At 40.9% G+C, this 13635-nt stretch overlaps 1 protein-coding gene across 1 annotated transcript in view; it reads right to left on the bottom strand.

Moving 5' to 3' along the window:
- Positions 1-255: 255 nt before the first annotated feature.
- The window catches only part of ARHGAP6 (Rho GTPase activating protein 6), a 790107-nt gene continuing 776727 nt past the window's right edge, over positions 256-13635 (bottom strand). The window contains exons 12-13 of the mRNA XM_078657678.1: positions 2720-2800; positions 256-1300 (exon numbers count right to left, since the gene is read on the bottom strand). Coding sequence (XP_078513804.1) covers positions 600-1300; positions 2720-2800 — 782 coding nt within the window. The 3' untranslated portion in view covers positions 256-599. The remainder of the gene's footprint in view (positions 1301-2719; positions 2801-13635) is intronic.

Below are 13635 nucleotides of genomic sequence, written 5' to 3'. Positions count from 1 at the left end.
ATTAATATATGATTATCATACATAATATATAATATGCAATCATCAGCGCTGCATATATTGACTATACCATGGAACTACAATGCAATGTTCATTCCTTGAAGTTTTAAAATACCTAGTAAAACAGTTCAACATATATGCAATCTTATCTACAGCAGAGGCCTCTATGCAAGGGTAGTCGTACACTATAAACGTTTGAGTTCCATTCGAACGGTAAGGGACCTCACAAATTTGAATGCTTCTTACATTTGTGGTGGAATGTGCCTCTAACAAGTAATAGCACGGTTCAGCTATGACAAAACATATTTAAAAAAATTAAAAACATCTGCCTTTCAGCTGCAATAGAAAATCTTCTTGTGGTCTTCTAACATGAGTTGGAGCCTGCTGCAACTCACAACTAACTGGCCGACTGTCCCTGGCCATTGTCTAACAGCAAATAGAAGAGGTCCCTTTTAGGTAATAAAGTAAATTATGTTATTCTGAAATAAACAACTTTCGAAACAAAATGTCAGTTCGGTATAAAAAAAATATTTAAAAAGTCTGTTGTAACCATTGTTTCTTTGTATCCTATCAAAGCTAAATTCTTGTGGCCTCAATATCTGTCATACGAGAGTTTCAGGCAAAGCATCTGGATTGTCTGCCGACAGAAGCTCCCATATCTGCCAACGTTCTCTTTGCCACTCCTGCCAGTCTTGCTCTGCCACATTTTGACTGTTTTTGTGGTTGGTTGGAATATTCCATGACAGCTGCTTCGGCTGACTCAATGCCAATTGGCATGTGGCATTTGCTCCAGGTTTCCCTCCCTCTGCAAGGCCTACATCAGTCTCTTGCCGCGGTGGATGCCACAGTACCTGCTCTGCTGAGGAGACAGGCTGTCGATGAGTAGGCGCAGTGTTAGGCTTTGTCTGGCCGGGGTAAGGAGGAGGGAGTCTTGCGTCATTTCTATTGATATCTTGAAGCCGTTGTAAAGGTTTTGACTGCTTGCAAGTAGTCTGGAACTCATCCACCGTTATGTCCTCTGTGCTGCTGGCAGTTGCATGTTGGTCGGACCTCGGATAAGACCGGTGTGAGCTCAGCCGACCTCCTTCAATTTGTGGTGTGCTGGAAATACGAGATACAGTCGCATGAGGCTTGCACTCTGTGATGGCAGTTGTGGTGTGAGTCCTTCGTAGACCCGGCTTACCATTGTCCAGTTCGTCTGCATTCTCTTGGCATTTGCACCAGTTCATTGCCAAGTTGCCCTGAGAAAGGGAACATTGTCCATGTTGCAAGGGACTGCTTTCACAAATGTCTCCATACGAACCTTAGAATTAAAAAAACAAAAAAACTGAGTAAACAAAAATATTTTAATCTCGCATTGAACCAATCCTCAAAACAAGGCAGCGAAATATCCAAAATGTTTATTAAAAAATTACAAAATGCTCCAAATCTCTAGCTAGTTACAGTAAAAAACTTATTTCATCCGCCATGCTTTCCAAACAAACATATGATTTCTGTTCCACTAATAAAACACATTAAGCAAAGCCCCCAAAAATACAAGACATATTAATGAATACACAACATATAGAATTATAGTTTGCTATTTGTCAATAACTGTGCTTTTTCCAATGAAGAGTTCTAAGTGACATCGATTTGAGCATTTGTATTTTAATCAATGATGAGACCCTGTGATTCTACCTGTGAGCAAAGACCTACATATTTTGCAGAGCATTTGTAGCAATTCTTTGGTAAACCTCAGATGTCTATATAGTGGTTAGCCGCAATGGTTAGACCTGTTAATTCTGGCGAAATCTTATAGCACTTGCACTTTAATTATTGAAGTGACCTCTCTTCCCAATACTTGCACAACCAAACCCAGGCTGGATTATATTCAATCTATTTCACTTTTTTTTTTTTTTTTTTAAGCCATGCACAGAAATGTCAGGATTTATCCCCATACTGTACATTAAAATATACAAGTACCGGTTTTCTGCCACCCACACCCATCACAATTGGACACCTTCCATCTGCTTCCCAAAACTACAAATAAAATACCTGGTGTTTTGCTAGCTTTCCCTCCACCAAAATACAATAAACGTACATGCTTTCCAGTCACCCTCCGCATTACCCTCCCCTTCTTCCACCCAATATAGAAAACATAACCACCTTCCCCAACTAACCTTCGGGCCTTCCTCCCCGCCCACACCCAAAGCGCCCAGCTCTTAATGTAGAAGCAGAGAGCCATCGCCATCCCAATCTCAAAAGTAGGCTCTGTGAGAGCAGGCATGGAAAGCAATCCTCTGTCAGCTGCAGGTCAGCATAGACTAGCTGGGAACAAGGGAGGTAGTGGCTGGCCATGTTAAACCAGTATTGTCTCAAAACCTGAAAAATGGCACGTAATAATGCTTCCCAATTATTAGTTCTACAAGTAAATACTTTGAGAAAGGAATGCTTCACCAAGTGTTCGTTCCCAAAATATATTAAAGTACAGAGTGAAAGTGCCGGAGGGTTTAAGGCTTAGGAGCCAAAGGTATAGGGTATCACCAGCCACTCCAACACTTTGCTCAGAACTCGGATGACCCATGCAAAGAGGTGGAAGAGCATGGAAGCAATTTCTTCCCTGTGTTATGTTATAGCAGCGAACATGGGAAGTAAGAACAGTGAATAATCAGACTTCAAAGCTGGTATACACACAAACCTATGCATACCCTTTCAAATATACAACACACACCGAAAATAATACCTGTCATTCCCTGATCTTTTGTCCCAGATTTCAGTGTTGAATGCCAAGCGCCCCAAATGTTGAAGGGCTCCTCTGGAACTTCTGGAATGAGAAGCAGCATAAGATCATACAGCTAAAAGAAAAAAGATTCCTCATGACAGCACACACATCAATATCAGACTGGCCATTAAAAGAGAAGACTAGTTTAGAGACTACACAGTCGCTTTTCATTGCTTTTAGATAAAACATACTTTTTCATTGGAGTGCTCAAGGGGGAAGTCAATTTAGCTACATAAATTCCATCTTTACATTTCTTTTGGAAATTTCACCTTGGACTCTTGCAAGAATGCCAATCGTTTCAGTACTCTGAGGTTGGGTGGCATTGATTTTCTGTTAGTGAGTAGGATTAGAAACAGATTAGGACAGTACAGTTTAACTTCTCCTTTCCCTAAAACAAGAATCCACGTGACTGGCCACAGAAAAGAAGTTAACACTCCAGGGACAACATCAGACATTTTAGCACTACTTTCAATACCACAGGGCACTTGTTCTGTATGTCTACTGCTCAGCAGGGAACCACCACCCTCTGCCTTTTCCTTTTTTCAATATGTACAAAGATGATGTAGCCATGAGATCTCAAATCTGAATATTTTTTAAGCTTTAGTTATACTTGCACAATCCTAATCAGGAAATACAGCAGCACTATGATGCTAAGTTAAGGAGTATGCCATGTGTCTATAGCATTTGAGCCATGTGTGAAGACTAAAGAGCCTCCCGAGGGTCAATGCCCTGCCAGGCAGATGGGACCTGATTGCACTTATGTATCCTGGTCATGATCTGAAATGTGGTGGGATTCACACTGGAGTGCTAGAATAATTGTGATCCAGCGTTGGTGGTATTAGGTGTGGTAGATAGGAGACAAACTGCAGCACTTACAACAATTAGACACATTTCCAAAGTGCAAGCATATGCGATCAGGTGTCCTAGATCTGCTGAATGGTCTCACATATCTTAGGAGAGAGCCAGCAGGGAAGCCATAAGTGGGGAAATTCAGCTTGGTCAGTTCTTCCCACGCAGGAAGTGGACACAAATGCTGCAAGGTCTTCCCTTGTGTGGGTAGCTACCCACAGATAAACCTCCTTAGGAACTGATGGAGCGAGATAGAAAACAGAAATCTGTTTAAACTCGTGAAGTCACATTTCCATAACATAAATAATAATATTAATGATTTGTGATGTGTTATGCTAACACAACCTAGATTAAACTTTACACACGGGGACATTAACATGTGTGCTCATAAACGTGCATAATTGTTGCATCTTTTGTTCGTGCAAAAATAATAAATTAATTTTGTCGTTTTCGTTTCTGTCATTACTAACTGCAGCAGATTTAAAAGAAGCATGTGCTTATTTTGCTTTCCTTGTCTATGTGATGTCATTTCTACTTTTCTAGGTGCACATAAGGTTTCATGGATTCATGAAGACTGGTAGATATAAAATGCTGCTTATTTGTTTGCTTTGTGCTAGGTAACATTAGACTAATTGGGAGGGTTAATCAATTAGTAAACAAAGGGTGGAAACAGAATAAATAATATTTCTTACATTAATACTTTTCTTGTGTTTGTTTTATACTAGAAAAATAAGTTGCCTGCTTTTGGGCCTAGTTTGCTCGAGTTTGCTAAACGATGAATTTAATTCTGCAAGGAGCACGAGATGTCTATGTGGAAAAAGTTTCAGTCAAAATCACATTCACTGAACAAAGATGGTGTGTTGTCATTATTCTGTCGGACGTGGCCAAGGTCAGAAACCGGTAGAAAGAAGATTTGTTAACTTGGCATCCGAGGAAGTGTAATGGAGTCAGTGAGAAACTTTTGCTCAAAAATGTTGCAAATCAAGGAAGCTTTGGAACACGTACAAGAAAGACAATGGTCCCAAAGAATATGACCGAATGGAAGTTTTGAAATGTAGGTGACATGTCACTTGTCACTCTTTGACCAATGAGACATCGACTTTTGCAGAAAATGTTCCTTTATTTAGATTAGCTAGCATAGAAAGGTATAAAAAGTCCATGCCCTGGGGATGGGCTGGCTGCTGCTTTCTGACTTTCGGATGAGGGTGTCGTGCTGCTGGACTTTGCGTGGAGCACGTAAGAATCCTCAAAGAACTTAACTTTTTTCATTCATTTAGCTTAGCTAGGGACTTAGGATTTTAGAAATGCTAAACTTATAATTTCTTGCTTAAAACTGTATTTTTCTTATGACACTTTTCAAACATGCTTGCTATAATTCTAATAAAATTGCATTTATAAAACTATATTTTGAATAATCTAAAATTAGTTAATAAAATCTTACTTTTGAAAACAAGCTGGTCTTGGTTATTCAGAAGCTCAGGTTACTATTAGCTAGATGCCATCGCCATGGTGGTCATTTAAATAGTTAGGATTTGTTCAAATGACGTCATCATTTACCGCGGTTGTATATAGTTTGTATATAATTTGTAAATAAGGTGTATATAGGTTTAATTTGATCACCTGATTCAGTAGGTCAAAATATGTCATGTTTGATTAATGGGTCCATGAGTTAGAGTAGTATTTTATGTAGTAGGGTATAGAGTTGGGTAGCATTGCTTATGGCATATTTCCTATAGGCCGCTGGATCAATTCTTCTGGTAGCAGAAATTGATGGTTGCTAAGGGTAACCAAGGTGTTGCTAAGGGTAACCAAGGTGTTATTGGTATGTTATGGTATAGAAATAGGATCGATGTTTAACACATGTTGAGTTCGTTTTCGTGCTATATGTGAGTTGTACCGGTACAGATTGTGTGATGAGAAGGTAGTCACGCAAGGCATTTGATCTGTTTCAAAGTTGTGATATCGCCGTGTATCACAAGTGATATCGCCGTGTATCACGTGTTGTGGTCGTGCAACACAGTGTTGTGGTCGTGCAACACAGTTTTAGGGCTAGGTGTGAATCTTGTATAGTGAGGATTATCTAAGAAATTTGAGCAGCATGAGAATAGGGACAAAGCGCCTGTTGTAAAACTCACTGTGATAAGAGTATTAGTTATATTCGAGCTTGAGTGAAGGGTAGGGTAACGTCGGTACATGATTATCTATAAACAGGTGAGAGTCCTGTAGGGATAACGTCGTTATTTTGCTAACGGTGCATGATTTCTATAAACAGGTGAGAGTCCTGTACGGATTTCATGTGTGATTGAAGTTAGGGATTTTTCCGTGTGAAAGTGCGAGTTTGTTCTGTAATTTATGTTCGAGTGGAACTTTTGGACAGTCACTTGGATGTGCGTTCGGAGGGAAATGAGTTCATAATTACTTGCTTGAAGGGCAGAGTAAAAAGATTACTCTACTGGCAAATGAAAATTATTCTATGAGAATAGGGCCGACTATTCCGAGTTGTGAATACTTGAATGAATGTAAACTATCCTATTTAGAGAAACAGACAGATGAGTCTTTATTGTCATTGTTAAAATTAATTTTCACCGAAAAAGTGTTTTCAAAATGGCGCTGTGAAAAGATTTTGTGAAGGAGGGGTAAGCGCTAAGAGTGAGAAGCGAGAAACCGCAGCTGCTGTGTACGTCACAGAGCCGCGCTGGGATTGGGTGACATACGTCACAAGCTGTGCTCTGATTGGTTCTTGAGTCTCTGACGAACTGTTAGCTGATTGGTTCTTCAGAAAATCTTCATTTTTATTGGTTGAGTAAAAAAGTGACGTAGCTTAACTCTCATTGGATTGTTGGTGTGTTTCGCGCACGGATTGGTTGTTCTTGCGGAACATCCCGGAAATATTTTACGAACAAATTTGTTAATTGAATTTAACTCTTAAAAATGAGTTATCATTTTAAACACGTTGAGAAAAAGCCAACGTTGTTTCAGAAACTTAAAATTTTTATTTCGCCTGACAAGAAAATTGAAACGCGAGGTGGTAAATTACTTCATAAGTACAAAACACCTGCAGCGTATATGGAAGGTGAATATGGTTATCATACTGTTTTGTGGTTTGATATTTGGAAACACTACACAAAGGATGATGGTGTTTTGACCTGGCCTGACGATGGTTCATTTAATGTAAAGGTTTTAAGAAATTTGCGAGAGAAAATGAATGCTCTTATTCCAAAGCCGAGACCAACTCAATTTGAGGCTTTAGTTGAATGGGAGGATGAGATGTACCAATTACAAAGAGAAGCGAGTGGAATTAAAAGACCTCCTAAACCTCCAAGTTATAGAAGAGAAACACATGAAGATAGAATGCGAATGTGGAGACAGGGAAGCATGAGTGAGGGACTTTATTTAATTAGGGAAATGGTTTTAGGTTCTCCTGATGGAAAAAGAACTGAAAAGAGAAATAATGCCCCTGTAGAAAGTAAATCTGAAGATGCAGTTTTAGAGGAAATCTATACTTCGGATAAAAGGAATCAGCCTTTGAGACCCCCTAGATCATGGTCTACTCCGATGGTTTCTACAGAAACTACACCGAGTGCACCTCCAATTAATGAAGCTCCTAAATTGTACCCAAATAATTGTGAAATTGTTGAAACTCCAAAAAGACCAGAAACTGAGACAAATGCAAATGTCCGTAATGAAGATAGACATTTTTCATTAATTCCAAGAGCAAGGGAAGCTCCAAAAAATTATGTGAGAGAAGTCAGAAATGTAGAGGCTGGAGATTCTTCTGAGTATTTACGATCAAAGGAAGAATTAATTCGACAAATAACAAAAAGCATGGAAGCTGTGACAGTTCCGGTAACTATTGGTCCTGTTCAGCCTGTTTTTGAGCAAAGAGAAGTTAATAAGACAGGTTTGACTGTTCCTTTAAATGCAGAAATTCAAAGGGTTGCTGAAAAATTTTACTCAGATATATCTGAAATTAACTCTTCAAAATCGAGAATGCCAGATTTGACTTTTAATGAGGATTTATCTCCAAAAACACCGATGGGTGCAGAATCTGATGCTGAGAGTCCTGAAGTCAGGGTGACAAAACCTAAACTTGATGTTGCAAAATTAAAAGCAAATATTGAGGAATTATTAATCGGTACGATTGGTCCTGACAGTTTAAATTATTATCGAGATGATGAACTACTGTTCATTTGCAAGAGTATTCAGTGGAAAACAAAACACAAATATGATCAGTTGGATGAACTGGCAGCTGAACTTGAAATTGATTTGAGCAGGCAAAAGAATTTTGCAAAACATTACAGATTAGACTTTTCAGAAAGCGACATTGAGAGTTTTAACTCAATGGGAAGAATAATTCACATAAAAGATTTGATTGTCTACATTAAAAAACTGGGAGAATTGAGCAAGTGGAGAGTGAAATGGACGAAAAAGAAGGAAGATGAGAAATTGGAAAAATTGTCAAAACAATTTCCAATGAGAGAGATTGCAGGTGGAGGATATGTTCATGTCCCATGGTCAAGACAGGACATACTGCTGTTCACAAATGATTTTCCAAGACTGAGGGAGAAGCCAGTCGAGTGGTACAGGCAGGTGGACAGGTTCATCAAAGTCTCAAAAGTTCTGTGGATTGATCTGGATGGATTTTTTGACATTGTTGTCCCATCAGATCTTTGGACAGAATGCAAGATAGCCATAAATTGGCCTAAATTAGAACCTGATCGAAATAAGGAAACAGGTGCTCCAAATCCTCTTGTAATGGAGTTTTATGAAAAAGTGATTTACTGGTTGAAAAACAAAATTCCACCGAAAGAGGTTGATTGGGTTAAGATAGAAAGAACAAACCAGGAAACAAAAGAATCAGTTCATTCATTTTACGAAAGGTTATTGTTGATCTTTAAACAATACAGTGGCTATGAAAAACTAGACGAGAAAGATAGGAGTCATTTCGTCTACAGATTCGTTTATGGTTTGAAACCAGAAATTGCAGACATGATCAGAAACAGTATTGTCGGATGGCAAGCACTTTCTGTTGATGATATTTTGAGAAAGGCAAAATACTGCAGTGATGAGTTAGAAGTGAGACAAAAGAAACTCAAGGAGAAAGCCATGTGGGCTCAGGTAAAAGTGGCTGAGCATCAGATTGCTAGTCTTGGTAATAAAAACACAAATTTTGTTCAAACTATAAATTCGAATCAAGGGCAAGGGAAGTTTAAAGGTAATAATCTTGTGAGAAAAATTAACCCAAGGATTGAAGAGATGAAACAAAAATTACCTTGTTTTAATTGTGGCGAGCTTGGACACTGGAGAGACGAATGTAAGAAACCACCTAGAAATTTAAAAAGTCCATTGTTAAATCCACAGATGCAGAATGATGTTGACCTGCAGCAACAGCTACAGTTGCAACAGAATTTAAACGAACTAAACCTTCAGCGACAGTTGCAGCAACAGGTGAATCAGGTGAATAACCGTCAGAATCAATTGCCACAGCCACCGTTTCCAAACTGTGGGGGAACTCAGAAATATAATTCAGGTGTGGGATTTCAAGGAGATGATCAGGTAATAAAACCGCAAAGGCAAAGGGTGCAAAATGCAGCACAACAGTTTTTGTTAACGGAAGGGCAGGAAAGTGATTCTGATGATTATTACTGACGGTGCCCGAGAGAGGAGGAAGAGTGTGTTGTTGGAGCCACTCTTGAGGTTGACCAGTCTGGTCCATTTGTAAATGGGAAAGTTAATGATGTAGACATCACTTTTCTAGTGGACACTGGTGCTACCCGTTCTACTGTTAGATCAGTGGAAATTGAAAACCTACCTCTCTCTGGGGATACTATCCAAGTTGTTGGAGTAAGCAATCAACAAATCAGAACTGATTTGACTGATCCAGTACCAGTTGAAATTGGAAATTTTAAAGACAAACACAGATTCGTGGTTTGTAACAGTAGTCCAGTGAATCTATTGGGCAGAGATATATTGTGCAAGATGAATTGCAGAATATATTGTTCTCCTGAAGGAGTTGAATTACAAACAATGGAGGAAGATGGCTTGTACAGGATGACAATGATGTTGATGGAAACAGAGGAAACAAAATTGTTTCCTACGTTTGAAAAAGAAAATCTGCCAGAAGAGCTCAAAGAATCAGTGAAATCTGAAATTTGGGATTTGACTGGGAATGAGATGGGTCTGATGAAACATGTTGATCCAGTCAAAATTACACTGAAGCAGGGAATAGAATTTCCTAATATTCCTCAGTACAAGATGAAAGCAGAGACAATTGAGGGAGTTATACCTGTGATTGAAAAATTCATTAAACAAGGTGTTTTAAAAGAAATTGAGAGTAGCCCTTGTAATTCACCGATCATGGGAATTAAAAAATCGAATGGAACGTACAGGATAGTTCAAGATTTGAGAAAAGTTAATCAGATTGTTGTTCCATGTTGCCCTGTGGTTCCAAACCCAGCAGTCATTTTGTATCAGATTCCACATGATGCGGAATGGTACACTGTCATTGATCTTTGCAATGCATTCTTTACTGTTCCTTTACATCCAGAGAGTCAGGAAATTTTCGCTTTCAGATTCCAGAGTAAGACCCTCGCATGGTGCAGAATCCCTCAAGGGTATACAGAGAGTCCTTCAATCTTTAATGAACTGTTAAAGAGATCTTTGGAAAATTTAGATTTACCTGGCAGGTCTACGTTGGTGCAGTATATCGACGACTTGTGGATAGCTGCAAAAACGAGAGAAAATTGTGTGACAGACACAATAATACTTTTGAACCACCTTGCAGATGAGGGACATAAAGTGTCTCCAGCAAAATTACAGTTTTGCAAACAAGAAGTGAAATATCTTGGTCACAGAATTGCAAAGGGAAAAAGACAGGTGACAGTTGAGAGAATAAAAATTATTCAAGCAATGCAACCACCAAGAACACAGAGACAGTTTAGAATGTTTTTGGGAATGGTTGGCTACTGTCGACAATGGATAAGTGGATTTTCGGTAATTGCGAAACCACTACAGAGACTGACAAGGTCTGATGTAAAAGATCCAATTATTCTCAATGAGGCTGAAATGGAATCTTTTGAGAACTTGAAAAAGAGCTTATGTCAAGCTCCTGCTTTGGGCATGCCGAATTATGAGAAAGATTTTGAACTGTATTGCAGTGAGAGAGAAGGATGTGCATTGTCTGTGTTAATTCAGAGACATGGGAATCTAAAGAAACCCATTGCATACTTCTCTGCAGTTCTTGATCCCATTGCAAAAGCATTACCAGGTTGTTTGAAAGCAGTTGCAGCTACAAGTGTCAGTCTTGAGCAGAGCGAAGGAATCATAATGGGATTTCCTGTGAAAGTTTTTGTGCCTCATTCAGTTGAAATATTACTGACAAGAGGTAAAACTCAACATTTGACGAGCAGCAGATTGACTAAGTATGAGAAAATCATACTAGGAGCAGACAATGTTTCCATTTCAAGATGTTTGAATCTGAATCCTTCTACATTACTGCCTGATTCTGAAATTGTTGATGAAAATGAAGTGGAACATGAGTGTTTGGATGTCATGGAGTTTTGCACCAAACCAAGGCAGGACATTAAAGATGTACCTTTGCCTGAATCAGATGTTGTCTACTTTGTGGATGGCTCCTGTCTGAGGACAGAGGGAGGTGTTTTGAAAGCATCATACTCAGTCTGTACAGTTGCAGATGTCAAAGAAGCATCATGTCTTGAAGGAATTCGTTCAGCACAGGTGGCTGAATTGACTGCTTTGATTCGTGCTTGTGAAGTATCAAAGGACATAAGAGTTACCATCATTACTTATAGTCAGTATGGGTACGGGGTTGTGCATGATTATGGACAGCTCTGGTCTCAGAGAGGCTATTTAACTTCAGCAGGGTCACCAATTAAAAATGCAGTCTTCATCAAAAGATTAATTGAGGCCATACAGTTGCCGAAAGAGATCGCAATTGTAAAGTGTGCTGCACACACAAAAGGAGTGGATTATATCTCAAAGGGCAATGCCTATGCAGATGAGACAGCAAAGTACTGCGCAAGAAAATGTTGTGCATATAATCGGGAAAAGAGTAAAGAAACTGATTCAAATTCATTAATGCTAACAACAGTTGTAGAGACATGGCAGGAGATCAGAGATTTACAAAATGAAGCAGATGATGAGGAAAAAGATCTATGGCTAAGAGCAGATTGTAGACCACGTGATGAGGATGGAGTGTGGATCTATAAAGATGGCAGAGTAGTCTTACCAAATTGTTTGATTGCTGATATGGCCAGATTGTATCATGGCCCAGCTCACCTTGGAAGAGATTCCATGATCAGACTTTTCCGAGAGACTTGGTTCAATACAAAATTCAGAACGATTGCAGAGTCTTTTTGTCAAAGGTGTTTGTCATGCCAACAAATGAACCCAAACAGAAAATCAGTTGTAGGTACAGGGGTAATTGGTCGAGAGGGTGGTCCCTTTACCAGGTTGCAGATGGATTTCATTGAAATGCCCCTACACAATTGTTTGAAATATGTTCTTGTGATTGTTTGTTTTCAAGATGGGTGGAAGCATTTCCTACACGACATTGTGATTCAATTACAGTGGCAAAATTGCTACTCAGAGAAATCATCCCAAGGTACGGTTTTCCAGTCACTATTGAGAGTGATGGAGGAAGCCATTTTGATAACAAACTGATGAAGCTGATATGTGAGGCATTAAGCATTGAGCAGAAAATACACTGTGCATACAGACCAGAGGCATCTGGGGTGGTTGAACAGATTAATAGGACAATTAAAAACAGGATTGGAAAAATGTGTCTAGAAACAGGTGTTAAGTGGACTGATGCTCTTCCACTTGTGTTAATGTCATTGAGAAGTACACCTGATAAAAAGACAGGTCTGAGTCCTCATGAAATACTGATGGGAAGAGTCATGAGGCAAGCTTTTGTACCTGTAGGCAAACTGTTGAGCATAAATGACAGTGCTATTTTGGATTACTGTAAAAAGTTATCTGATATAGTGACTTCTGTGTCTAATCAGGTGGGAACTGAAGCACAATCAAATGAGAAAGTTCTGACACATGATTTGAGACCTGGTGATTGGGTCAGAACAAAAGTACATCGAAGAAGAAATTGTTTGGCTCCTAGGTGGCAGAAGCCTAGACAAATAATTCTGGTCACTACAAATGCAGTGAAATGCAGAGGATTGAAAAGGTGGATACATCCTAGTCATACTAGGGCCGACGCTCGTTCATTTCAAGGAGGTAGAGGGGCTGAGGGGCGAGTGAAGCGCTCCCTGGCCGCAGCACCGCTGGTCGCCCTACCTGGGTGAAGGCTGCCGCTGCCGACACCGCGCCACCATACAGCCACAGGGACTACATCCCCCAGCCTGCTTTGCGGCGGAAGCCGCCCACGCAACTTCCGCGCCCGGAGGCGCTTTAACTGGGAGGCCAGACCCGGCGGAGTGGGGACGCTCGTTCATTTCAAGGAGGTAGAGGGGCTGAGGGGCGAGTGAAGCGCTCCCTGGCCGCAGCACCGCAGCACCGTTGGTCGCCCTACCTGGGTGAAGGCTGCCGCTGCCGCTGCAGACACCGCGCCACCATACAGCCACAGGGACTACATCCCCCAGCCTGCTTTGCGGCGGAAGCCGCCCACGCAACTTCCGCGCCCGGAGGCGCTTTAACTGGGAGGCCAGACCCGGCGGAGTGGGGACGCTCGTTCATTTCAAGGAGGTAGAGGGGCTGAGGGGCGAGTGAAGCGCTCCCTGGCCGCAGCACCGCAGGTCGCCCTACCTGGGTGAAGGCTGCCGCTGCAGACACCGCGCCACCATACAGCCACAGGGACTACATCCCCCAGCCTGCTTTGCGGCGGAAGCCGCCCACGCAACTTCCGCGCCCGGAGGCGCTTTAACTGGGAGGCCAGACCCCGCGTCGCGGGATCGCACGCGGGACGCGCCGGGAGAAGCCCGGGACAAGGGCGGGGCCTTCTGCGGCCATCAGAGGCCAGAGGAGGACGGGCCGGGCCACCCCCCTTGGTCGTGCAC

This window comes from Lissotriton helveticus, chromosome 8 (genome assembly GCF_964261635.1).
Source record: "Lissotriton helveticus chromosome 8, aLisHel1.1, whole genome shotgun sequence".
Taxonomy (NCBI): Eukaryota; Metazoa; Chordata; class Amphibia; order Caudata; family Salamandridae; genus Lissotriton; species Lissotriton helveticus.
This window is presented reverse-complemented; position numbering and strand designations above follow the sequence as displayed.